Source organism: Nelusetta ayraudi, unplaced genomic scaffold (genome assembly GCF_046127955.1).
Source record: "Nelusetta ayraudi isolate G7.1 ecotype Tasmania unplaced genomic scaffold, CSIRO-AGI_Nayr_v1 ptg000070l, whole genome shotgun sequence".
In the NCBI taxonomy this organism is placed as follows: Eukaryota; Metazoa; Chordata; class Actinopteri; order Tetraodontiformes; family Monacanthidae; genus Nelusetta; species Nelusetta ayraudi.
The window spans coordinates 7,617,360-7,641,542 of NW_027466120.1; the positions used below are offsets into that span (position 1 = coordinate 7,617,360).

The window sequence follows — 24,183 nt, forward strand, 5'->3', positions numbered from 1 at the left end:
TTTTTTTTTGCTTGTTTCTCAAAAATATTTCAGTGCACTTAAACACTGAAATCATACTAAACAGACGAGGGAATCGGATGCAAAAAATGCTGAACTTAATTTAGTGTACTTTCCCATGAGCATTGTTTGAAACAAACTCAAACTCCAGTACAACAGCTCCAGGGACTGCTTATAGGTTTTACAGACAGACAGACCATTTAAACATGAATTAGAAAAGCATTATTAATCCCTAATAAAAATTTGCATGGGGAAAATGTAATTCAACGATAGATTTTACATGTTTCTGCAAGAATTAGAGTCTGAAAGGCCAGCACTTTACCTTGTTGTGGAAGCAGGTCTGCAGGTATTCAGATGTGTGCATTACCGCCTTATTTGATCCTTATCACATTCAACTCACCGCTTAAAGGTGGAGCTACAAAACAAAACTGGGAAGGCTTCAGAAATCACTGATGGGTGCTTGTTATGAAATGGGGCGACAGCATTTACTTAACAAAAACTTTATTGGGATCAATTTCCAGATACATGTGGTACCTTCACATTCAACTCTTGATCAACAAAAATACATCTGATCTCATGGCATGGTGAAATATACATAAAAGCAAAATAAACGGTTTCAGACACTTTTAAAATGATTTCTGCACATATTAATGTTTTTAAAATAAACATAACATATAATGTTTCACTTAAAAGGGAATGGCAGAGATGACCTTTAAACCTGTAATAAAATTTGTGTGGAAAACAATGGCATCAATATCAAAGACTAAAGTGCAAGTATTTATGAAATCTGTTTTGTCCTAACAAGAATGCCATAGTTTTCAAGCGAATTCCAAAGGAACAAGAACCCCCTAGTGGACACTGGCTGAAAAGCACAAATTACACAAAATGCCTTTTCTTTTGTTTACAAAAAGAATTACTTTAAGAAATTCAATCTGTACATTTTGTGAGTGAATGATTATAATAACTCATTTCTGATTATAACGCCACATAAGTAACTGTGTAAACTAGAAGACACAAATATATGACTACACCATGTTACTTGACCAAAGTTGTCACTAAACTCCAGCACAGTCAGCCTGAAATGAGGGAGTGGGTTCAAGTAAGAGGTTTTAGTTTTGGTTCTGAGGATTTCAGCTTTCCATTAAAACATACTATCTTAAAAGATTATAATGATAAAAACCAACAAGTGTCTTTAAAAGCAGCTATGAGCATCTCAATATGAAGCAGTTTAGAGCCTTCACACTTTAGACAACTGACTTACTTGGAAATTACATATGAGTCATTAAAAGCAGGAGAGCAGGTTACATTATAACACAGAACTTGTTGAACAAGCGCAACTCCATGTGGTGAAAGTCACATGACTTCTTGAATGTCGTCATTTCTCCCCTTTGTAACATATGCTCGTTAGCCAGCTTCTTGCGACAAACCTACTTCCTCTTAAAGTCTGTCCACGTTTGCAAAGTGAGTGCTAACTAGAAGTCGCTGAGGATGCTGATGTCGGCAAACTCCTGTCGATATCTGTAAGAATATAAGCCCAAGAGGAAAGACCATTTGAGGGTCATGAAGCTCCACACACAGGAGAGATAGAGGCTTGTTGGGTCAGTCGGAGCTGCATGATGGAAAAATATGAAAACACACAATCAATCACCTCAGCAAAAAAAAGTTGTAAATATTTGTATCCAAATAGCTTGTGACAGTAGAGAGAGGATTACATTGCTTCTGTGTGATGGCAAGAGCGAGGAAGGTGATGAAGGCGGCGACAGCCAGAACTGAGAAGACCATGGCAACAGCGATGAAGAACTTGAGGCCTTTGAGCCAGGTGCGCCAGTAGTCTTGTACGTACATGATGTGCGTGACAAGGGCCCAGAGTGCCAAAACACCTGCCAAAGCGAAACAAAAAGTTACTACCAAGGAATTTTAGTTAATAAAAAAAAAAAAAATACAGGACAAACAACTCAGACTCAGAAACAGTAAACTGGAGTAAAAGAAAACCTGCCCTGCTATAGACTGAATTTGACTTTGATAACTCGGGGCAGTAAAATATTTTAGACTGAGAACCTACTTACTATCCAATCAGTTTAAGTTGTTTAATATTAGTTTAAGTCTGAAGATATGGACGTTAGTACCCAACATGAACTGATAGGAGCCAAGTTACAGAACATAAAGTGCAACATTTTTTATTTGTTTGGATATTACTTTCTGAATGATGAGATAAATATGTTCTGAATCATGGTCCTATTACCATGCACCAACTAAACGTCTTTTTTTATTATTATTATTAAACAGAGTTTTACCAAATTAGAGATTGACCAAAGCTCACATAGACAATGGTACCGTGTTATTCTAAACAGTGAAATATATAATTAACTATGTGTGGCGGACAGGGGGGTACCCAGAAAAACCTTCTTCACAAACAACGAAGGCAACGTTTTGGCTTTTAAAAAAAGACTTAACGGAGGCATTTCAATTTTTACTGAACAAGGTTCTCTTCCAATCGAGTTGGAGGGAACGGGGGAAACTGGTGCTGTTTTTATGCGTTTAAACGGAACGGAACTCCAGATAAATCCTCGTAACTGCGACGTAATCTGCATTTTGCATTTCTTGACATGTACGTGGAATAACGTTACACCAGTAGCATGTCAACAGAAAGTACACATCGTCATCTCGGGTGTGTAAACATACCCGACAGGCCTCCCATGGCCGCCGTCCATGGTTGTTTGTAGGCGATATTCCAAACCAGGAAAGCCGAGAGTCCAACCAGGGTGCCGAAGGTGGCATAGCCAATGCTGATGTAAATCTTATTGATTCCCATCGTTATACGTAGCCAGAGCAACAAACTAGTGTTTTAACGGCCGCGAGCTAGAATACGGGAGGTAACGTTGTTAGGCTAACGACGGCTTACGGCCATATTATGTAACATCCGCGAGTTTAGTCACAACAAATAAGGACGAAACGGTGTCTCTGGTGACCAAGTGTTAAACTAACTGTGGCCGATGGCGATTTTTTTTTTCGACACGGATTAAAGCGTCAACATCGATTATCGGCATAATTTTACATTTCGACTTCACACGCCTAGCCGAGTGTTTATCTGCCGAGCGCTGTTAAGATGGGATGTTGTGTTGTGGCGAGAGCTGCCACTGTGGATCCTGCTCTGCAGAGGAAGACTCAACATTTCGGTGAGGACTAATGCCTCTGTGTTTTGTTTGTTACTACATCCCATGCGTCGTTAGTCATTTACATTCTCATAAATTATGTCGTTGCTGCGTAACGGACCGTTTAGTTTTATTTTCGACTACTTTTTGTTTCATTTACCCATCGTGTCAACACAAAACATCTTTGCACTGAGAAAACCCCCGACTGTCGAACACACCGCCCCTACTGGCGAAAAGACAAACTGACTTTTCTATTGTCACTACCTATTATGTTTATTTCTGCTCAGTAGGAAATGCCAGAGTATTATCACCGATGTGTATTTTATTTATTTTTTTGTTTTTGTTTTATTTATTTTATGCGTGAACGTATTGCTTTATGTTTTTCCTTGAGACAATGGAAATCTGTGCACTGAAATTGAAAGTCAAAGATTTCCTGTGCAACATGCAAAGATGCAACACATCACTGCAAAACCACAGCAGTCTTTCTGAAGTCTATCTGATGCGTGGAAACAAGAAAGAAAAAAAAACTACTCTGCTTTTTACTCTTTCCTGTACTCACACACTTTTTTCACATGCACACATGTTGCTGTATACTCAGCCCATGCCTGGAGGCACTCTCTTCATGGCCAACCAGAGAGATACAGGGGGCTGTGTCCTGCAACAATCCTCATAACGCATTCACAGCGGTGCATGGGTGATCATCCTCTGACATGTGAACGGGATAACGCCTTGGAAGGGAGAAGAGAACATCACACGTGTGGGAATAACGGCAGGCTAAAGAATTCTGCAACAGTTTGGTAAGTAAGTGATCATTATTGTTTCTGTCATGTCACTGACATAATTCTGACCTGTTTCGTATCAATTACTATGATAATTACTATATTACTATGGCAGATGAATGTATGAACAGGTATTGATATTAAAAGATATGTTTTACAGCACTAGTCTCTTTCAAATTTCAAGATAAATCTTATCACTTTCCAAAAATAAATAATGTTTTATCGAAACTTAATGTTAAAGATGTTTTTCAATGGCTAAGAATCAGTAGCACCCTTTATTTTAATGTTTACAAACACAAGTTTCTTCATCAGTCTTTATTTATTTGACCAGAGGTCAAACTCATGAAAAGCCTAACTCGGCTTGAAAGAGAGGAAGGGTGTGTGTGTGTGTGTGTGTGTGTGTGTGTGTGTGTGTGTGTGTGTGTGTGTGTGTGTGTGTGTGTAAGTTGGGCTCTAAATTAGTCTGAAAAGTACACATTCATGGGCGGAGATGTCTTGCAGGAAATCCCACTCCCATTCCCTGAAGACCTAAATAGAAACACCCGTAAACACAACACAGACACACAGACATATAAATATAAAGGAAAGGAGAGGCTGGACAAAAACAATGTACCATATTATTGCAGTTTAAACAATATCTTCCAAGGAAGATTACTTTTAAATGGATGCCCTAAAACAAAATCTTGACTTTCTTACTCATTACTTTTCATTCAGAGGGCCGTTCATAATTTATCTTCTTTGTCATTCCAATAGTCATGCACCAAAGTCCATGAGAACTATAATTGAATTTAAATAAACTCGACTTTGTTTGATCCATATTGCGTTGGACCTCCATAGTCAATAGAGGGCAGCGTTTAATTTTAAATGCAGGAAGTACATGTGTGGAATCTTGTCACATTAAGGCAGGTTCAGGTCCAAGTGGCTGTGGTTTCATCTCCATAGTGAGATGTTTATGGTCACCGCTTCCTGAACTTAAAGAAGGTGTTAAATAAAATAGCACGCCTCTTAGCTGTTGAGATGCAAACTGTCTCTTTGATACAAAAGGTAGATAGTACCAAAGGAGACAGTGAGCTGTTTACTATCAGCAAGAGCATCTTGTTTACATTCCCCCAGGAAGTCACAAGAAGGAAAACTGGATTCCTTCATCAAGAACATTCTCAATTTGTAACACTGAGATATCTGGAAGAGACAGAGAGTCAGACTTGTCCAGCATGAGCACACAACCTATCAGCAACTCCTATGGGCTGTTGTGCTGGGCTTTGCCTGTCCTGTGGAATAACTTATCCTAAGTCTTTGTTTTTGATAATGACTCAATGGAGATCTAAACTTGGTAAGTATTGTTCTTTATGTATTTTTTTTTAAATATATTTATTTTGTTTTTATGTTCATTGTATATTTAATGTCTGACAGTTTCTATGATTCCTTAAAGGATGCCATTTCTATTTCCCCATTGTTTCTATTTTGTATACTCAATTATGGCACAATTCAGAGATTTGATGACAAAAGTTGGGTTGCAATACAAAAGATGGGGCGGTAACATGCAGAAGCCTCAGGTGTAGAATCTGTCACATTGTTTAGTAAAAGAAATGCAACCCGTGCACGGACAGCACGGCAGAGTTCACGACTGAGACCCTGCGTGTCTTGGGGAAAGCCATGGTGAACAGACTCCAGCTTTGAGGTCAGGACAGGAAGGGCAGTTCTGCGCTGGAACAATAGCTGGGATTTAAACAAGTCTTATGTAATGTGTCCAGCCTGCAGGACACAGTTGATCAACCTGGGCCAGTTAGCCCCCGTGTCTCCCTTTTTGACAGTCTGCAGTGCAGACTCACGCGTCTTTTCTCATTTAATGTAGATTTTGCCACAAACAGTCGCATCAATCCCTGTTGATTCACAGATGTGACCGTTATCCCATCACACAGGTATAACTCAGGCTATCCTGGCTATGGAGAACTTGGTCAACTCCATCTTCTCTCCACCAAGACGGTGTACACCAGTGCTGGGAGAAGTAAGTTTTCTGCTTTTACTGACAACACCGTATAAGTAATACATTCAAGAACATTTACTCTGGGACTGGGGAAAGACATACAGGTGCACATTGTAACTGCACTGTCACCATAACCAGTTTTCTTACTGGCTGTGGCATCCAGCTTGTTGTCCACCGCCACTGCTTTCTCGAGGGACTTTATCTGAACATCTATTGACAACAGAGCACGTTGGGCTAGACAGCTGGACAACCTGATAAGTGTGTGTGTGTGTGTGTGTGTGTGTGTGTGTGTGTGTGTGTGTGTGTGTGTGTGTGTGTGTGTGTGTGTGTGCGTGTGCGTGTGTGTGTGTTCTCTGAGACTCTGCCATTATAACCCTTATCCTTTGAGTAAATGCACTATGCCCACTTTAAAAGTTAATCATTTCACAGGTGAAGCACTTGTGTCATATTGTGTATCCTATTATTATTATGCTATTATTCTATTCTTCTCCATAATTATTCCCTTGTAATCAGCAGCTCTGGGTCTGTGGTCGCAATACTTTTACCATTACTTGCCCACCTCTCCCTCCCATTATCATTTTATTTTCCTACTTCGCTAACAGCGTCAACTTAAAACACGCAAAATGTGCCTTGCGCACCTGCCCTCGCTCTCACGTCGATTGCGCGTGAGTCGCTGTCAGACCCAGTAAATCACCTTTAATTGTGAGTGGAAATGCGTGGGGAGCCCCCCCTCTGTCTCCTGACTCCCCACTGCTCCCTGCCAAAAAAAAAAAAGCCCGAGAGCGCACGCACTCCCTCACGCACGCACGCACGCAGCTCAGCAGCGCGCAATGCAGTGATCCGCGAGGGATGGCAGGACACCGCACGCTCCTTCCTCGTAGTCGCGCCTAGCGGAGCCAGACAGGTCGCCTGCGTACTTCTCGCCGGGACGACGCAGCTGTATGGTGTCGGCGGAGGTTCCGAGGCTCGCAATGCGGACTCCCGAGCCGTCGCTGTCGGGCGGTCCAAAGGGACGACGCGCTGGTGGCCCGCGAACCATGTGTGGAGCCGCACCGTCCGCCTGGCCGGTCTGCTGACCGGCAAAGAAAAAGTTGTCCGTTCGCCGAAGCTCGATTTGGGATGACACAAGATGCATCTGTTTCGGAGTCACTTCTACCAAGTGTTCCCGGATCGCTACTCGGCAGAGACTCCGACCATCAGAGGCATCAGCTGGGTATGCTGCCTTTCGGTTTTGCTCACGATCACTATGGCGGTGCCGAACAGAGCTCGGTAGAACTTGTGATACTAATGATGTGATATGACAAACACAGCTGTCAGATACGGCAGGGTATAACTCAATAGACGTGAGATTATTGGCATACGGCATTCAGACACTTTCAAGTAATGATAATTACATACAGTCTGAGAGCTGCAGTGAGTCCTGACTCGTTATGACTCAAAACGGAAATGAAAAGCATGATGTATAAATAGACAAATATACGGTAATCAGAAATTCACTGTGACGAATTAAATAAGCACGACGCTTCAGAATAATTCTTTGTGATGATGATGTTTAATGTGTAATTGTGAATTAGTGATAATTTGTTGAACGTGGCAGGCATCTGTTGAACAGGCATCTGGTGCCTGGCGCGCGTTGGCTTTGAGGTGCGAGAGATTTATTTGAGAAGAGAGATTTGAGACACACGAGGAAACTTTTTTATGTTGAAACTAACAACAAACAGTCTGGAGTCGAAGGAGAGGAGAGGAGAGGAGAGGGAGGTTTCAGGAATGTTTTCAGGGAGCAGGTTAGTGTCAACAAGACATGGAGGCTCGCTTCACTTTCACTTCACCTCACCCAAAACAATGTCCCATCCAGGAGTACGCACAGTGTGCTGGAGAGGGAAACAGAACGCAGCATCAAACTCTGGTTATAAATAGTGCATTGTTTATTGTTCACCTTCACCATTAAACCCCTGTGCAGTTCACAGGGGAGTCTGTCAAAGAATGCCAGGGGGAGGTATTTGTTTCCAGGTCACAGGAAGACACAGAGCAGAAGTGAAGCCCTGGAGATCTAAATTTACATGACTTTTGAGCAACAGGAGGTCATAAACAACTGGAAATATCCACTGACTTTGTTCCGAACTTCCCGATGGAGCAAGTCAAACAGCAATGTCACATACAGTAAACCAAAACCATTTATTTTTTCGATGGTCAGACAGTTTAAGATATTAAACACATGAACACATTATTAAATGTCGAGGAAGTAGTTGAACTTGTTGTCGCTGTATCAGGTGAGTTTTTGTTTGTTCAAGCTATCAGAGTGATAACAAAAACACACGCGCGTGTTCGTCGATGAAGCCCTACAATCTTGAAATCAAGTGTGCCCTTGTCAAAAAATGAGGAAATGCACTTGCTATTGTCATCTTTATCAATAAGCAGAATGCGACACTCAAAAGTAGATCTTCCTAAAGTTTCGTCTTGGGGGTCTAACATGTACCATTCAGCATGTAACCCTAACTTTGCTCAGGTGTGGTTTTATATGAGTCGTTGGGTTGACCGGGATTAATTAGTTGAAAGATGTGAATTCATAACATGTAGTTTCAAAAATGTTGTTTGTTTTTTAGTTTGCTTGTATGTCTGTTAAATGTACCGTGTGAAGTACACTGGGGTAGTAATTCATGTACTTGTTGATAGCCTGTTTGGGGCACGTTTCATTAAGCTTGCTGATACAATGGTGCATTATTAGCAGCCACTGTAATCATTGCAAATAGTTGCTGTTGACGCTGTTTTGCTCTTTATGCTAAGCTTTTCTGAATTGTTGAGCCCTGCTAAGATTTGTGCGTGTTTTTGCACTACATTGTAAACTATCTGAGTTGTGTGCTGAGGTGTTTTTATGGTTAAGATATGTTTTTTTTATGGTTAATATACCCGATGACCCCTTCCTCTCAAACGCTGTTTGGTTGGTAACGAGTTGGTAAATTGAGTGGGGATTGGCTTGTTTTTTTGTTTGTTTTTTTATGAATAAGAAACGTTCAGATGATGCCCATGTGAGACACCTACCTGCATGAATGGAGACACCTCATAAATGTGTATCATCCTATATTTGAGGTGTTCCTGACGTATCTCTAAACCAATCAATACCAATGGGTGTGTGTCAGGTACATCACATGATGAAACTGCATATTTTGGATTCTTTGAACACTGCTCATACCTCATGCTGCAAACATACAACACACAGACAAAAGCATGTTCATGTACTGTCGCGCTAGCAAGTCATAATTGTGAGAAAGTTCAGCCTCATCGTTAACCGTGTGATACACATAAAGGCAGTTTGGCTCTGATACAAAGTTGCTTTCTGCAGATTCGAAAGTCAAATAAGTAAATGGCAACCCTGACACTTTCAGTGGATTCCCTGTCAAATGTTGTGAGCTTTTGGCGCAGCTTAGCTCTTGTATTTGCGTTGAGAAAAGGTTTATTGGTGTCAACATTGAACTTACTGACTGCTGCTACCTTGGGAATGCAAGCAAATGAAAACAGCTACAGGGAGATCATAAAAACATCACAGCCGAGCCAGAAAGAGGAAATTTAAGTCAGCAGTAAAGTACATGGGAACGCTGGAGAAGGAAGAGCTGATCTGGCTGTACTAGCAAATAATAATAATAATAATAATAATAATAATAATAATAATAATAATAATAATAATAATAATAATAATAATAATAATAACAGTTTACATGCCTGTGTATATGTGTGTATATTTGAACATTTTCAAAGGGCTTTTTATGTGAAAGGATGTTCTTCAGTTGAAAGGACTCTGACCACTTCACAGAAATGCTCGTTCACCAGCCCTGTTCTGGCCTTTGCCGATGTCTCTGCTCTCTTTCCTCCTCTCACTTCATTACACACTTTTTACACCCACCCACACCACGTCGGCGACAATGGTAGCGCAGCGCAGGTGAAGATGATGTATTTGCGTTGACCCTCATCCCAATGAAAAGAAAATAATTACACCATCTGAACAGAGCCGCTTTGCTGTATGAATTTTAGCCAATGTGGCTGCGGGAAGATTATCATCAGCAACTAGTTCAGCTAGTTTCTGCGGCATGCCATTTTAAAGTGATGTTCTTTTCAACATGTGATTTACTGCTAGTGCAAAAATGTCCTTGTTTTGCTCATGTCTCTGCTTCTCTCCAAGACTCCCCTGCAGGAGGCCCTGGATTCAAAGGACACCATGAAGCAGGTGGGTTCAGCAGGGATGGGTTCCCAAGCCTGGGAGCGTCTGTTTACATCTGCATTCACCATAGTGACACATTTAACTTTACCTGTTTGCATTTCTCTTATTATAATAAAACTGCAACACCTCTCAATCTCCCTCTGTGGATCTCTGCCAATAATCTGACTGGCGCATTTAACCCTGGTTGATTTAAAATCCAACCTATCACCAGGCTGTTTTTGGCTTCCTCTCGGTGGCGCAGGGCCAAACTGACCTCTGCTATCAACCATAGTTGCAGTGCTTGCATCCTCAAAGAATGCTGAACTTGTTCTTTCGTTGTTACCACTCAAGCAAGTCTTAAAAACACATTCCTAGCTAGGCAAGCAGGCAGGCAGGCAGGCAGTCACAAGGAGTCTAAAGGGCACTTGAGGGCCCAGAGTTAATTGACCTTCCCTACATCTCCCTCACACAGCTTTATCTCAACTTTCTCTGCTGTGAGTTAAGCTCTGAAAAGCTGATAACAGAGTTTGACAGGAAAAGTTGGTCCAATCCATGGTGCCAACACAGAGGGGGCATCTTTTAATCTTTGTGTATTGCAGCAGAGGAGAGGTTAAAGGCAATTACTAGGAGGCAGGTGTTTTTTGCTGGTGCTGCTGCTTAGAAAATAGAGGCCGCAGCAAGTCTGTAAGCTTTTAATGAGCATCATCCATTCTGATGCTACAATATGGAGTGTTTTTAATCATCTGCAACCGCTGTGCGTGTGTGTGTGTCCACACACAACATTCAGATCTCTTCTGGACATTAACTGAGCATAACGAGGTGTATTTTTACCACACTGTAAAATAACAACACTGTATTTCTACATGGCTCCAAGGCTACGTGATGTTTTCAGTGAAGCAGCGGCCGGGAAATGGTTTTCGGCAGCACACATAAAGCTGCGTTATTGTGTCCATCAGTTAAACCTGTGTCACTCGCAGACGCTCCTCGCTCAACACCGTCCACCAAGGTCAGTGAGTAAGTGAGAAAGATGGAGACGTGTCGTCCGTCCCAGAGAAGACAGGCGTTAGATAAATGCAGTCATTATCCTGCAGGGTCACATACTACACACACAAGCATGTGATTCAGCCACAGCAGGTTGGAGTTAGAGGGAATAGTCGAGGGAACAGACGCTCCAGTTTGATAAAACTGCATATTTTGCCTTTTTGTTGTGGGAGCTTTGGGAAAGTATACTGGAGCAAAGTGGAAGCAAGCAGCTGCTGGCCAGTTATCTTGAAACAGAACAACCTGGGCGTATGAGTTTGAGCACAAACCAATAAAAAGCCAATTACTATTTCACATGACTTCAGTCACTCTGTGAATATACGGGCCCTTGTTTGTAAAGCATCCTCATGGGGCAGTATAGCAAAGCAATAAAGTGGGTTATTACTGTTTGTCCAGTCTTTACAGGTGACTTAGACTTGGATATTGTTCACAGGGTGTGTTTAGCACTTTGTCGCACAGAGGTGTTTGCCCTGCAGTCTGACACAGTTGGAACAATACTAGTGGGATATCGTTGGAAGACTGGCCTACATTCAAAGACACAGTCCGCTGGGCCGAACGAGGTTTTCTTGGATGTTTACACTTCCAGAAAACCACCTCTTCTGTGGAAGTCAAGGCTGACTTATGATATTGTTTTTGTAAAGCCCGGTTAGGTAGTGGAAAATCGCTGTGGCAAGAAAAATCTTTTTTTTTTGGAGCCGACAGGCCTGAGAATGTGACGACGGGTGTCCCGGGGGAAACTGGGCCCCTGGGTGCACCGGTGACCCCAAGCCCACATAAATCCAGAGTGCCAAAGCATGTGGGCTCATTTACCTCCGTCGATGTCTGGGAACCGGCGCAAACCCACATGAAATGTCGATGCGCCTGCCGCACTCTGCCACCGTGTGCATTACTTTCTGGTTGCACATTAAAGCCTCCTGCTGGCTGTCATGTGCTCTGGTGCTCTCGACCTTTGAAGGGGCAGAGGTCCCGTTGACATCCTCCCGTAAGGTCAGCAAGTCATTCACACTTTGAATGAAGCCAAGTATTTAGATCTTTTTCACTTTGCTTCTTTTTTTAAATGATGAATATAAGAGTTTAAATAGTTTAAAATATTGTTTTAAAAGGGATTTTGAAATATATGTATATTCATGGAGGAAAATGTTGAGTATTCATTTTGCCGGACACACCAATAATTTCAATAATTTATTTACAATACATGACAGAAAGTGGGCGAGCATTTTGATTTCTGATTTTGAGAGCTGTGGAATAAATTTGGGTCACAACTTCATGATAAGGACAAAAAGTAGGTCCTGAGACTCCACCCGTTTGAGAACCACTGCAAATGGTTATTGTTTATTTGTGTGTACATCTCAGGATCAACACCCTGGGCAAACAGTGGCGTTTTTTGGGAAGATCCACAAGACAAACAGGCAACTGTTTGTTTTTGGGTCACAAGATACAGCCAAAGCAGAAGATGTGAGAGGAGTTGAGAGAAGGGGGGGGGGGAATCATCCCTCTGTCAGTCACTGGCACAGTGTATATTGTTTGATTAAAGTTACAGTTCAGTCAAACCTCCACTGTGAAACAGGGGCATCAGGCACCAGCAGTGTGCTGCGGTGGGGCTATTCCGGGGCAGCCACATGGCAGGGGACAAACAAAGCCTTTGGCTGTTACATAAGCTTCGCTTCTGCATCAATGCGCTTGAAGGCCTGTCTGCAGCCTTTTTTTGAGGGGTTTTAGACCCGACCTGAGTGGGCTGTGAGAGCGGGGGAGCGTGAGGGAAGGGGAAGGAGGTTGAGAACAAGAAAGGAAAATACTGTGAGGGTGGTCTTAAAGGGAAAGTTTATCGTGGCCACGTGCCGCACGGAAAGCGAGCGGCAGAGGCTGGACGAGAGTTTCTGGAAACCCGTCTAAAGTCTCACCTCCTCGCAGCCCACACGCACTTCTGCGCCCACAGAATTCTCCACTCGCGCTGTGCATGCTGAGAAAAAAAAACTTCTCCATCCTAAAGGGAAACACTTGTCTCTCTTCCGCACTCAGTCTGCAGCCAGTGTGAAACACGTTCTCATTCTTCAACATCCATACATGTCAAAGAAACCTTCATGATCAGATTTAATCTCTTTTCAGTTCCTGTCAGACCGCGTCATCAAGGCCGCAAGGTCGTTGTACGGCGTCATGGTGGAGAGGTACCCTGCTCTGATCCGAGACAGGAAGCATCACCTCAAAACCTACAGGTAACCAGCAGCGGGGAGGTTCACGTCTACAGTGCTTCAGCTGCAAGCAAGTCTCTGCAGAATGACTTCACCAGGCCGTATTCAATGTGTGTCACAGACAATGTTGCTCCGGGAAGGAGCTCGTCGACTGGCTGCTGAAGCAAAATGAGTGCATGCAGTCCAGGAGCCAGGCAGTGGGAATGTGGCAGGTGCTGGTGGACGAAGGGATCCTGGTTCATGGTAAGAACTCGTACAGGTTTGACCCATGCACCTCACACCAAACCGTGTTGTGGAAAGGTTACATCAGTGGAGGTTTTAATGTCATTTTTTGCGTTTGTTTTTATTTATTACTCAGTCATTTTTTTTTCAGTGTGTGACTGGGATTTTTAGTTACATTTATGAAATAATTCAGCTAGAATCAACACACAAATGTATCACTGTGTTAGACCATCTCATAGCTCGGCCGGCGCCGCATAATATTTCCATAAGAAATCCTGTCCTATTCTGGCATTTTCTAAATATATTCTGATAATAATGTCTCCGGCTGCTCTCAAGAATTTCCTTTCAAGCACTTGAGTGGTCTGGAATCCAGTGACTGGGCCCGCCAGGGCATATTTTTCACAATTCTTTCTCAGTCAAGAGCCCCGTGGTTATGGCAGTGTCCTCTAATAGGAGAACACTCCAATCAGGGAACACATTCTTCCTCATCACATGAAGAGCACATCACAGAATAGATTTGCACTCATTTTCATGTGCCTTGTCATTTGAAGTTACTCCAGGTCAAACAAAATCTGCCAGAGGTCGAAAATCTTTTGCTTCCTATTTCCCATCTCCTCTCTTCTGTCTCTTACACAACGTCCACTCCTCTGCCGGCTGAAATCTCACTTTCGTTCCCATTTTCCGTCTTCCGTCTTTTGTCTGAACCAAGTGAAACATGAGGTGAACTTCCATGACAAGGACACCCAGTTCTACCGCTTCCGGGACTCTGAGAGCAGCGTGAGCCACGTCACAAACGAGAGGGAATCGGAGGACGATCTGCAGGAGGGCCTGTCGCTGCTGTCTCAGCTGGGCCCTGACGCTCTGCTCACCATGATTCTACGCAAGTGGTCAGTGTGTTCGGCAGAGAAGCTTCAAGTCGTTTTCTTATCTCTGCTGACAAAGTTTCTCAGTGCAGACAATTTGTACAATGTGTGGTACAATTCGTGCCTGTGTGTGTGCAGCCCGAGCCAGAGGAGTGCCGAGGACCTTGAGGTCATCTACGAAGAGCTGCTCCACGTCAAGGCTGCCGCCCATCTCTCCACCTCTGTAAGTCACTGTATATACGTTTAACTACACAAAAAGGTTGTCCATTCAATTTTAACATCTAGAAATTATTTATTCCACAACTTTTTTTTTTGCATGTGTAAATGTGAGAGGCAACATTTCCCAAGTTACCTAAAAGACTAGTTATCACTATTACAATAGAAAAAAATAATAATAATTTTTCTGTGACCATTTATGTTCTGTATCGAAAAAACATGGAAATCCTCACATCACCCTTCTGCAGACCAGAGTACATTCAACTTTGACCACAGTTCTCTTAATTTAGTTACCAGATTAAAATAACTGTGGTATTGCTTGCATGTTTTCCCCTAGCTTTAGCCTCAGTGACCATATAATGGCGTTAATTTAATTGCATTGCAGAAGTACAACCACTAGATGCCACTAAAGCCGCGGTTTTTCGAATTCAGTTTGAGCAAAGTAATCTGAACGTGTTTTGAACGTAGCTTTCCTCTGTTTTGTCACGATTTCACGATTAACGTTTCGTGCTGATTATGAATAAAAAAAAAAAAAACATTTTAAAGTTATGGTTGTGTTTTCTAGTCAAGAGATTTTAACCCTACTCCTTCATGCATGGCTGTTTCCTCACATTGTTGAGCAGCCTTGGCCAGGGAATCATTGCTCAAACAGACTTAAAAGACTTGAAGATGGATCTGTGTGATGCTGCTTCTAATTTGTTGCTCTATTGTACTGGTAGGTGCGCAAGGAGCTGGCAGCGGTGCTGGTCTTTGAATCACATGCCAAGGCCGGAACAGTGTGTGAGTTTGACAGCTTTGCTGACGTGAGCGCTCAGAGGGCTTTACAGCCTTGATAGCGCCTGACAGAAAACGTCATTGTGTTGCAGAAAACAATGCACCGATTAGCACAAATCGCTGCACAACATCCTTTTTGAAAAACATTCTGCCTCCATCAAACTATGAGTAACATCCATTGATTATTACTCCAGTGGAAGCCTCTGAAATTGGTGAATTTATTCCACAATTGTGCTGAAAAGGTCAGTGTGTGAAATTTGGCCTGATTTATGATTTTTAGTACACAGAGCAATCAGGATCTTGCTGCTAATTAGCTGCCATCTTGCGCTGCCATTTCTTAAGGAAGCCTGTGTGACAGTGGCCTAAATACGAGACGCCCTGTCAGACAGGCTTACGTAAATGCCAAGCTTCTTTAAAAAAAATTTCACACACTGGACCTTTAAATCTCTTGAGCGATTGTGATTTGTGTTCACGAGTTTGTACATTTTGCAGTGTTCAGTCAGGGAGACAAGGGCACTTCCTGGTACATCATCTGGAAAGGCTCTGTGAACGTCATCACACACGGGAAGGTACATAGAAATGCTACAGGAACTGCTTTTTAAAAAAAAAATTTTTGGAAATACAATTTCACATTAGAGTTTGGTGCTAGTCTGACGTGAAAGTGTGCGTATGAACAGGGGCTGGTGACCACCTTGCATGAGGGTGAAGACTTTGGGCAGCTGGCTTTGCTGAACGACGCCCCCCGAGCCGCCACCATCATCCTGAGAGAAGACAACTGCCATTTCCTCCGCGTCGACAAGCAGGACTTCATTCGCATCCTCAAGGTGTGTCTCCGGAGCATCGGCCTGGTGCTATTTGCGGGTCCCCTGTGATTGTATTAACGCTGCCAGCAGCGGTCTGCGGTCGTCACACCCGTGACGTGTGCGCTCTGTGCTCTGCGTTCAGGATGTGGAAGCCAACACGGTGCGGCTGGAGGAGCACGGCAAGTCTGTGCTGGTGCTGGAGAAGAGCGCCGCCTGGGCCGAGCAGCCTGGAGCAGGAAACAGCAGCAAGTGAGAGTCTGTAGCACACACACACACACACACACACACACGTTCATGTCTATGGGGCTGTAAAGTCACTTGACTCAGCCGTGTTACTCCTCAACACTGACACCAGGTGCAGGTCATGTGTAGGATTTGCATAGAGGTCAATGCACCGCAACCATCAAATGCGACCAATCTAACTCCTTGTCTCTGATGTCTTATCACATACTTTAGCTTAACTGTAAAACCCACTTGTTTATCCATCTAGCTTGTATAAACTATTATAGAATTAAGGCTTCTTAAAGGTGTGCATCTTACCTATTTAGCCACTGGTTTGATCAAACAAAGAATAAATCTTGGCGATTTCCTGCGATGACGTATGAAAAGAATAACTTTGTGTTCCTCTCCTCACCATCGTCTTTTTCTAGGTACACTGTGATGTCAGGAACCCCTGAGAAAATCCTGGAGCACCTGCTGGAAACCATAAAGTTGGACTCTAATGGGAATGACGCCATAGGTGGGAGCCCCGGGGCCGTCTCCGAGCCAGCGCTGCTTCCTGGTTTATTGAGTAACTGAGAAGAATTGGATTCAGTGGGTTTCTTCACTTGGCCTTTTGTGTTGGTGTTTGTTTCCTTCCTGCAGAGCCCTGCGTCAGCGACTTTCTTCTCACCCACAAAGTCTTCATGCCCTCCAGCCTGCTGTGCCCCGCACTGCAGCACCAATATCCTGTCATGATGATGATGATGTTAACAACGATCTGGTTAAGCAGTGCCTTTATTTGCCAAATGAATCTGCTGAAATGTCACATTGTGGAGTTTGTTCAAAGAAGCGTGCATGAGTTGAGCTCTTTAACCATCAGCCACCTACCAGGCTGAGCTCTCAGAGGGCTCCGATCAGGAAAAGACCTCCTATATTCTCACGACAAAGCAAAAAGTAGTGAAACTCATTGGCCAGTGGGTGGCACTGTACGGCCTTCTGCTGAAGGACGATCCAATCGCCCTGGGTTTTCTGGAGGTGAGCCCCGTTGGTTCATAATGGTCACATGTTTTCTTCACTCGTTGTGTTTTCTATATTGCGGGATGAGTCAGTGATTGTGTGTTTCTCTTTTCTCAAATAGAGACTAAAGAAGGAGATCTCCAGTGACTTCCGCCTGTTCAGTGTCCTGAAAGATCAATATCGAGAAAGGAGGAAAACTAGAGTGTAAATCTTCTGCATAAACTCAGAGCATCTGCTGTTCCTCCAGAATTACTGCATCCTAAAGTCTTTCTGTGCTCTGTTTTCAGCCTAGAGAATGGATATCAGTCACTGAGCAGGGTAAGTATAATTGTGTTTATTTATGTACTTATTTATTTAGCTAAATGAAGGGTATATCTCATGCTGATGTCATCCACAGAACCAGCACTTTGATTGGTTTTCAAACTGCGAGGAGCCAGCAGGGAAACTGCAGCGAATCAGAGCACAGGATAAAAGTAAGTAAGGCAAAAAAAAAAAAAAAAAAAGTTTTTCAAGTAATTTCTCTAATTTGAATATTTAGACACATCACCAAACAGTTTTGCGTGTTTCATCCGTGGCCTGAAAAGCATCCCTTGATATTTTTTTTTTTTTTTCGTGCAGTGCTGTATGAGATCTACCGGCCAGACAACAAGCCCCTCTCTCTGATGCTGCCAGTCAGTGCGTCTGTTCAGGATGTGGTGTCAGCGATTGTCAAACCCGGTGGGGATCACATCCTCATCAAGATGAACTCCACAGGAGGTGGGAACGCATGTTCCAACAACAACAAGTGCAAAAAAAAATTTTAAAAAATCGCACTGATCTCGTGGTCTGCTGCTCTTGGTCAGTGTGTAATGCTAAGAGTTCACCTGTGAACCCCACACAGAGAGAGCCCAGCTGAAGCTGGACGCCACTGCAGTCTACACAGCGCTGGGAATCAACGAGAGACTCTTCATCTGCACAAGCAGCCAAGTGGAGCAGCTGGTAAGGAATCATGTGATTCCTGTGATTTCCAAAGTGCAGCTCTTCAGCTGATAGCAGGAAGACGCAGGTGTTGCTCTCCTGTCCTGTGACTATCACTGATTCTTCTTCATCCCTGTAACCTTGCACACCCCCACAGCAGATCTGAGGTCTGCTGACCAGATGCTAAATGCCATGTGCGCCCGTCAAACTTAAGCAGCATGAAGATCTTTTTTTTTTTTTCCATTTTCCATTAAACTTCAGAACAGCCTTCATATTAGGAGCTCGCCAATGCTTGATGTTTTTTTTTTTAAAGATATTTTTATTCATTGGCCTGTTTCACCAAATTGAATCAGACTTGATTTGATTTGATGTGCTGGCGTAATTGTTTATTTCTTTCTTATTTTTTTTGTTGCTTTTTTTATGATTTATTATTCAGCCATGCAGCTCTTTGTGAACATCTGTTCTTTTGCTGCAATTTATAAACAAACCGAATTGGCACATTATTAATAATATTCTGCATGGTGCACACTGTCATCTGGCGCTTCAGTTCAAAGCTGTTTAACCCACTTAACTTTTATTACATTTCGAATTTCTGAAAACTTCTGCCAGTTGTTTCTCTTTTCATTTTTTTTTTCTTTGCTCTGTTTCTACTAGATGCCCTTAAAGGAGCAGCAAGGACCAGAACAAGGAACATCTGACATCCTTGAGCAGATGGGCTCTAAAGACGTTGCCACTGAACTCACCAATTACGACTGGGAGCTCTTCACTGCAATGCATGAGGTGCAAATTTAAGACCACAAGCATGTAGAGACAACGACACAACGTCTTGGTTCCTTTGAGCCGAACCTCTAAGTTCTTCTGATCCTACTGTTAAAGTTCTCTCTGTCGCAGTTGAAGCCCCACTGATTGTCTCGTCCCAAAGGGAGCTCATTAAAAATGTGCGTTTTAGTACAAATAAACTGAACAAAAAATGATGTTGTATCAAACGGCCTTTGGTTTGTCTCTCCTCCAGCTGGAGCTGATCCACTACGTGTTTGGTCGCCATAAATTCCCCAGTGCAATCACAGCCAACCTGGAGCGATTTGTGCGACGGTTCAACGAGGTGCAGCACTGGGTGGTGACGGAGCTGTGCCTCTGCGAGGACCTGGTGAAAAGAGCCGTTCTGCTCAAGAAGTTCATCAAGATTGCTGCAGTGTAAGAGTCCGTGAAGCTGTTCGATTTTATTATTGTTGTTGTTTTTTGATTGATCGTATAGTGTATCGTCTAAGTTGTCAGTTAGTCAAGTCAGCTAGTTCACCACTGTGTCACAGCATTAATGTTGAAACAGTTACGGCACACTCATGCTGTTTATGGGTTATTTGCAATCATAAGCAAACAAAAGAAATAAGATTCTCAGTATTGTCACCTCGTACAGTAACGGCCTGATTAAAATCCTCAGCTCCAATGTTAATCCCAGTGTGTTGATGATTAGCCCCTAACATGCTTCACTTCAAGCTTGTAACTCAGTTGCCTTTAACACAGCGTTGGTATTTTTCCTCTAATGACCTGATATCCTCCCTCTCATAGACTGAAGGAGCAGAAAAACCTCAATTCGTTCTTCGCTGTGATGTTTGGTTTGGGCAATAGTGCAGTGCACAGGCTTCACAAGACCTGGGAGGTGAGAGCCGCTTCAGTGCAGCATCAACTCGTAACATTAACTGTGCCTGTCGTCGTCTCACTCTTCAAGCTATTATTGGTTGCAGAGAATCCCCAGCAAGACAAAAAGAATTTACTGTGCGTACGAGAGGCTGATGGTAAGACATCGTGTTTGGATTGCATTTCTGGACGTGTGGTGCATTTCACGATATCTTCCGGTGATGCTCCGATTCTCTATTTGAACCAACTGTAGGATCCGTCACGCAACCACAGGGCCTACAGACTGGCTGTGGCCAAGCTGAGCCCTCCTTACATCCCCTTCATGCCTCTGCTGCTGAAAGGTGAGAGAGCCCAGCAGCCAGTAAAACATCACTGAGACAGACTGCTGGTTTTAATATTAACAGCCGATCTCAATGTCCATTCCCAGACATGACGTTCATCAATGAGGGAAATCCAAACTATGTGGACAAGTTGGTCAACTTTGAGAAAATGGTAAGGCTAAATATTTCTTCCAACATGGTTTAGTACGATTCAGTTTTCTTTACTTTTCTTTGTATTTGCCAGATATTTATTTTTTTTCTTCTGTTTTTCTTGCAGCGCATGATTGCTAAGACAGTCAAAATTGTTCGAGGCTGTAGAAGCCAGCCTTACAGTAAGTCACAGTAATAATTGTGTACTCACTATTATCTTAAGTTTTGGCTTGTTTTTTTATTTGGGGATAAAATATGAATTACATCCCTTTTCCACAGCGCCTTCATCTCCACAGAGAGGCCTGGCAGACAGGATGTTCCTGGAAGGGTCTGCGATGCGAATATCTACCTGTAAGCACCAGCTGCCTCAGTATGACCTGAAACATTACTGTCAACTCGCTCATTTTCACTTGTTTTCTCAAAAAGACTCAGACATCGCCGTCCCTCTTCGGAGTCCCAGCAACATCCGTCACTACATTCAGAACCTGAAGGTGACTGACAACCAGCGCAAACTCACGCAGCTGTCAAGAACGATAGAATGCTAGGACACAAAGCAGCTGCGGAACTAAGACTGAGGACTGTAGCACAGAGCTGCAGCTGTGTGGAAGACCCTCCCTGGCTCGTCTGAAGAGGAAATTCACGTCCATTTACGGAGTCTTTACAGCCCCGGAGGAGCTGCATGGATGGAAATTAGCACTTTAAATGCTAAACCGGAGACATTGTGTGTTTGAAGGACTTGTGGGACATTTTTTTTTAATACAAAAAAGCCATGAAGCACATCTTCAGTTCAAATTCTCCTGCATGAAGTCTCCCCTTGGTGTAAAAAAAAAAATCACTGATGATTTGTACACTGCTGTCTGTGGCCAATAGAAACATGCATATCTGTCACCGCCAGTCATTATAGGAAAGTTATAGTGCACTTGTACCTTCACATTAAACCATAAATGTTGTATAAAAGCCTTTTTCTAGCAAGATGCCACAAAGTGACGCCTGAATAGTTTCATACAATGTTGTTTTCTAAATAAATTATTTTCTCAGGTTTATTCAATAAAACCACAAAACATTGTAAAAAGAAAAATATTTTATTCAACGTACAAACCAGAAAAAAAAAAAAGAAACAAATACCCTCCTCCACTCACCAGACAAAATGTTCTCCCCAATATGGGGTGAGAAAAAAAATCACAACAAATCGGTTACTCTTTGCATTTAAAAATACTTTCTGTGTCATAAATATTTACAACTTCTTCTTTGGATGTCCTGGATGGTGGCAACGGGCTAAGATGTATATTTAAAAAAAAAAAAAATTAAAAAGGAAAAACTAACAGTGCCATCTTTGATGTAGTCCTAGCAGAAAGTAGTAAAATGATTCCCTGTCATAAATAATCCGCTGTTTGTTGAAGAAATTTCCATAAAAAAAAATCCATTTCAAATCAGTGAAGCATGGGGCCATTGGCCAGTTGAGCAATAATGAATCAGTGTCCAATAAAAGATGGCCGGTGAGGCAGCTGAAGGCGAAACACATGGTGAGTGTGGACGTCGGTGTTTGGACGGGTGCAACGGCAGAGATTATAAATGACCAAACAAAAGTCAACAGACCCAAGTTCAACTCAGGTTTGTTTGTGTGTGTGTTTTGTCTGCAAAGTGGTTCAGAAATCGAGCACGTCTGAGGTGATGGAGGGGGAGGGGGGGAGAAAAAAAAATCTCGAACAAAAAGTTTCACACTTGGTGAGAAAAGCACGTAGAGGTGAGAAGCCAGAACCTGACGGAGTATTTAGTCCGCGCACGTCCTGGCAACAACATCGACACAAAAAGCACAACTCAGCCTTAACACAAACAGAAAAAGGCACTGTCATAATAATTATAAAAAAAAAAAATTAAAAAAAAAGAGTGACTATAAATATTGCACTTTCAAACAACATTAGGTTCCCGTTGCCTAGTTTGCATCCCTTTGGTAGAGGTCCAAGGCATCCTGAGCTCTGGACGGCAGCCTCAGTGTTTAAATCTGAGTCATCAGAGTGTTTGAATCCTCCGTTTTAATGGTCAGCAAGCTGCGACGCCGACATGCGTGGACGATATCCCGACACGCGGCAGGGTGGCTTAACCTCTGCACTCTTGAGGTGATGAGGATGGACAAGGCTAAGCAGTGGGAATGGTTAAAAAAAAAAAAAAAAAAATCCTATTCATACAGAAGAACAAACATTCATAAATATACCATTCGTACAAAATGCATGATGTCACACATAAATGCAAGCACGCAGCCCCGACTGTAACCGGCAGACATTCGGTATTTACAGGAAGAACAAACAAAAAAAAAAACAACAACTCTATGTACATTGCAAAACAACAAATGTTCAGTCCCTGTAGTCTCTCGGTGGTGGGACGACTTCAGCCACTCCTCCTTCCACACACGGGCACAAAGATGTCAGGCTGAAAACGGATCCTCAGCGAGCCAAGAGTGACAGTCGCACCTACGCTGACACCCATTACACTCGGCCACGGTCGCAATATTTCTGATTGTTTCGCCTCTTGCGGGAGACATCGAGCCACCACGAGCCCATTCTCCCGTGTGGGCTCCTTCTGTATGAGGAGCAAACGGAGGAGTAACTGCGTGGCAGGAAGCGAGCGTGAGGTTTCACAGGTCAGCGGTGGTTCCAGTGCCATCCCAGTCGACTACGAACAAAGGTTTTCACACCACCGGTTACTGAACATTTACAACAAAGGACTCAGACAACGACAAAAAAAGTGATCAGTAGGAGTCAAATCAAAAAAAAACTCAAAGGAAGCTCAGTCAGTCTTTGGTGTCTTGTGGAATTAAATCAGTAGATTTCCTTCGAGGGCAAAAATCAACTTTGACTCAGCACTTGCCCGCCCACCTGAGGCAGATTGAAACAATTGATACCATTTCCACGATGGATGAGAACCATCTATCCAACTATCTTCTACGCCTGCTGGTCCTGCTCAGGGTGCAGGATGCAGGATGCTGGGCTCGTCCGTCCCAGGAAGAACTTTCCAGGATTTCGGGGGATGGGTCAAAGCCGTAAGTATGTTAAACTACAAACTCCGTCTGTCTGTGACAGACTTGGTTTCACCATGTAATGCAGGTCATGTAGCCTTGACGGCTGCCGGATCATCGTTGTCGCCGTGTACAAAAGAAGAACAAACACATTTTCAGGCCTCAGCAGGCAGCTCGTCACAGCTCCTGGCTGCCACGCAGGCAATGGATATGTCAGGACTCATTAGCACCAAAATGAAAGATACTGCTGAAATCGCCATCCCAGAAACACATCAACCGACAGCCAACAGGCTTGTTGATGGTATCTACAGGGGTGGAGGTGGGAGGTGGGGGGTTGGAGGAGAAAATAACTATTTGGAAATAATCCCAACCCATCAACAGACAAGACATAAGTTAAAAAAAAATTAAAAAAAACATTCATTCTGCTTGGAGATTTTTGGATTTTCGTCTTCATCTAGTGCAGCACAGTGGAGTTCCAGTGGTCTCTCTTCAACTGCATTTCAACCTTCTCTACGACGTGCTCCGTCACGCTCCTCCCTTGTATTTCGTGTCGCTCCGGCGGTCTTCTATGCCTCAGATGTCGCCGGTGGCTTGAGTTGGGCTTTTTCCATGGCCGTGCCGTACGGTACCGACCTCTTGAAGAAGCCCAACTGGAAGGACGACAGAAGAAAAACCCTC

General features: G+C 43.2%; 3 protein-coding genes across 5 annotated transcripts in view; 1 reads left to right on the forward strand and 2 right to left on the reverse strand.

Moving 5' to 3' along the window:
- Positions 1-481: 481 nt before the first annotated feature.
- On the reverse strand, positions 482-2,812 carry slc48a1a (solute carrier family 48 member 1a). The gene is made up of 3 exons (XM_076042221.1): positions 2,680-2,812; positions 1,710-1,877; positions 482-1,606 (listed from the first exon to the last, which is right to left on the reverse strand). The coding sequence occupies exons 1-3, from the start codon at positions 2,807-2,809 to the stop codon at positions 1,470-1,472; spliced, it is 435 nt and encodes a 144-aa protein (XP_075898336.1). The 5' UTR covers positions 2,810-2,812; the 3' UTR covers positions 482-1,469.
- A 220-nt stretch (positions 2,813-3,032) lies between these two features.
- On the forward strand, positions 3,033-22,174 carry rapgef3 (Rap guanine nucleotide exchange factor (GEF) 3). 3 transcript variants are annotated; one of them, XM_076042220.1, is made up of 29 exons: positions 3,033-3,173; positions 3,748-3,946; positions 5,848-5,933; positions 10,087-10,131; positions 13,252-13,358; positions 13,456-13,577; positions 14,266-14,443; positions 14,558-14,642; positions 15,355-15,415; positions 15,902-15,978; positions 16,087-16,233; positions 16,355-16,461; positions 16,863-16,951; positions 17,077-17,162; positions 17,305-17,448; positions 17,552-17,634; positions 17,718-17,748; positions 17,828-17,903; positions 18,049-18,186; positions 18,311-18,408; positions 19,042-19,167; positions 19,400-19,581; positions 19,954-20,044; positions 20,130-20,180; positions 20,276-20,363; positions 20,450-20,514; positions 20,620-20,674; positions 20,772-20,843; positions 20,919-22,174. In XM_076042220.1, exons 3-29 carry the CDS (start codon positions 5,871-5,873, stop codon positions 21,035-21,037), a joined length of 2,586 nt encoding a protein of 861 aa, XP_075898335.1. In that variant the 5' UTR covers positions 3,033-3,173; positions 3,748-3,946; positions 5,848-5,870; the 3' UTR covers positions 21,038-22,174. The 3 variants fall into 3 exon arrangements, with proteins under 3 accessions (XP_075898335.1, XP_075898333.1, XP_075898334.1); XM_076042218.1 differs by lacking the exons at positions 3,033-3,173; positions 3,748-3,946 and adding an exon at positions 5,105-5,258; XM_076042219.1 differs by lacking the exons at positions 3,033-3,173; positions 3,748-3,946; positions 5,848-5,933 and adding an exon at positions 6,840-7,125.
- itga5 (integrin, alpha 5 (fibronectin receptor, alpha polypeptide)) overlaps positions 21,786-24,183 on the reverse strand; it is a 34,812-nt gene continuing 32,414 nt past the window's right edge. Inside the window, exon 30 of the mRNA XM_076042222.1 lies at positions 21,786-24,155. Within this exon, the coding sequence (XP_075898337.1) occupies positions 24,072-24,155 (84 nt within the window). The 3' untranslated portion in view covers positions 21,786-24,071. The remainder of the gene's footprint in view (positions 24,156-24,183) is intronic.

Bases quoted from the DNA above. Each gene is read 5' to 3' on its own strand.
- rapgef3 (XM_076042218.1), top strand. From the start codon at position 5,168: ATGGGCTGTTGTGCTGGGCTTTGCCTGTCCTGTGGAATAACTTATCCT. The intron at 10,132-13,251 runs GTGGGTTCAGCA...ATCTCTTTTCAG, and splicing joins CAAAGGACACCATGAAGCAG to TTCCTGTCAGACCGCGTCAT. The intron at 20,045-20,129 runs GTGAGAGCCGCT...TATTGGTTGCAG, and splicing joins GGCTTCACAAGACCTGGGAG to AGAATCCCCAGCAAGACAAA.
- slc48a1a (XM_076042221.1), bottom strand. From the start codon at position 2,809: ATGGGAATCAATAAGATTTACATCAGCATTGGCTATGCCACCTTCGGC. The intron at 1,878-2,679 runs GTATGTTTACAC...TCGCTTTGGCAG, and splicing joins GGCCATGGGAGGCCTGTCGG to GTGTTTTGGCACTCTGGGCC. The intron at 1,607-1,709 runs GTAATCCTCTCT...TCCATCATGCAG, and splicing joins TGCCATCACACAGAAGCAAT to CTCCGACTGACCCAACAAGC.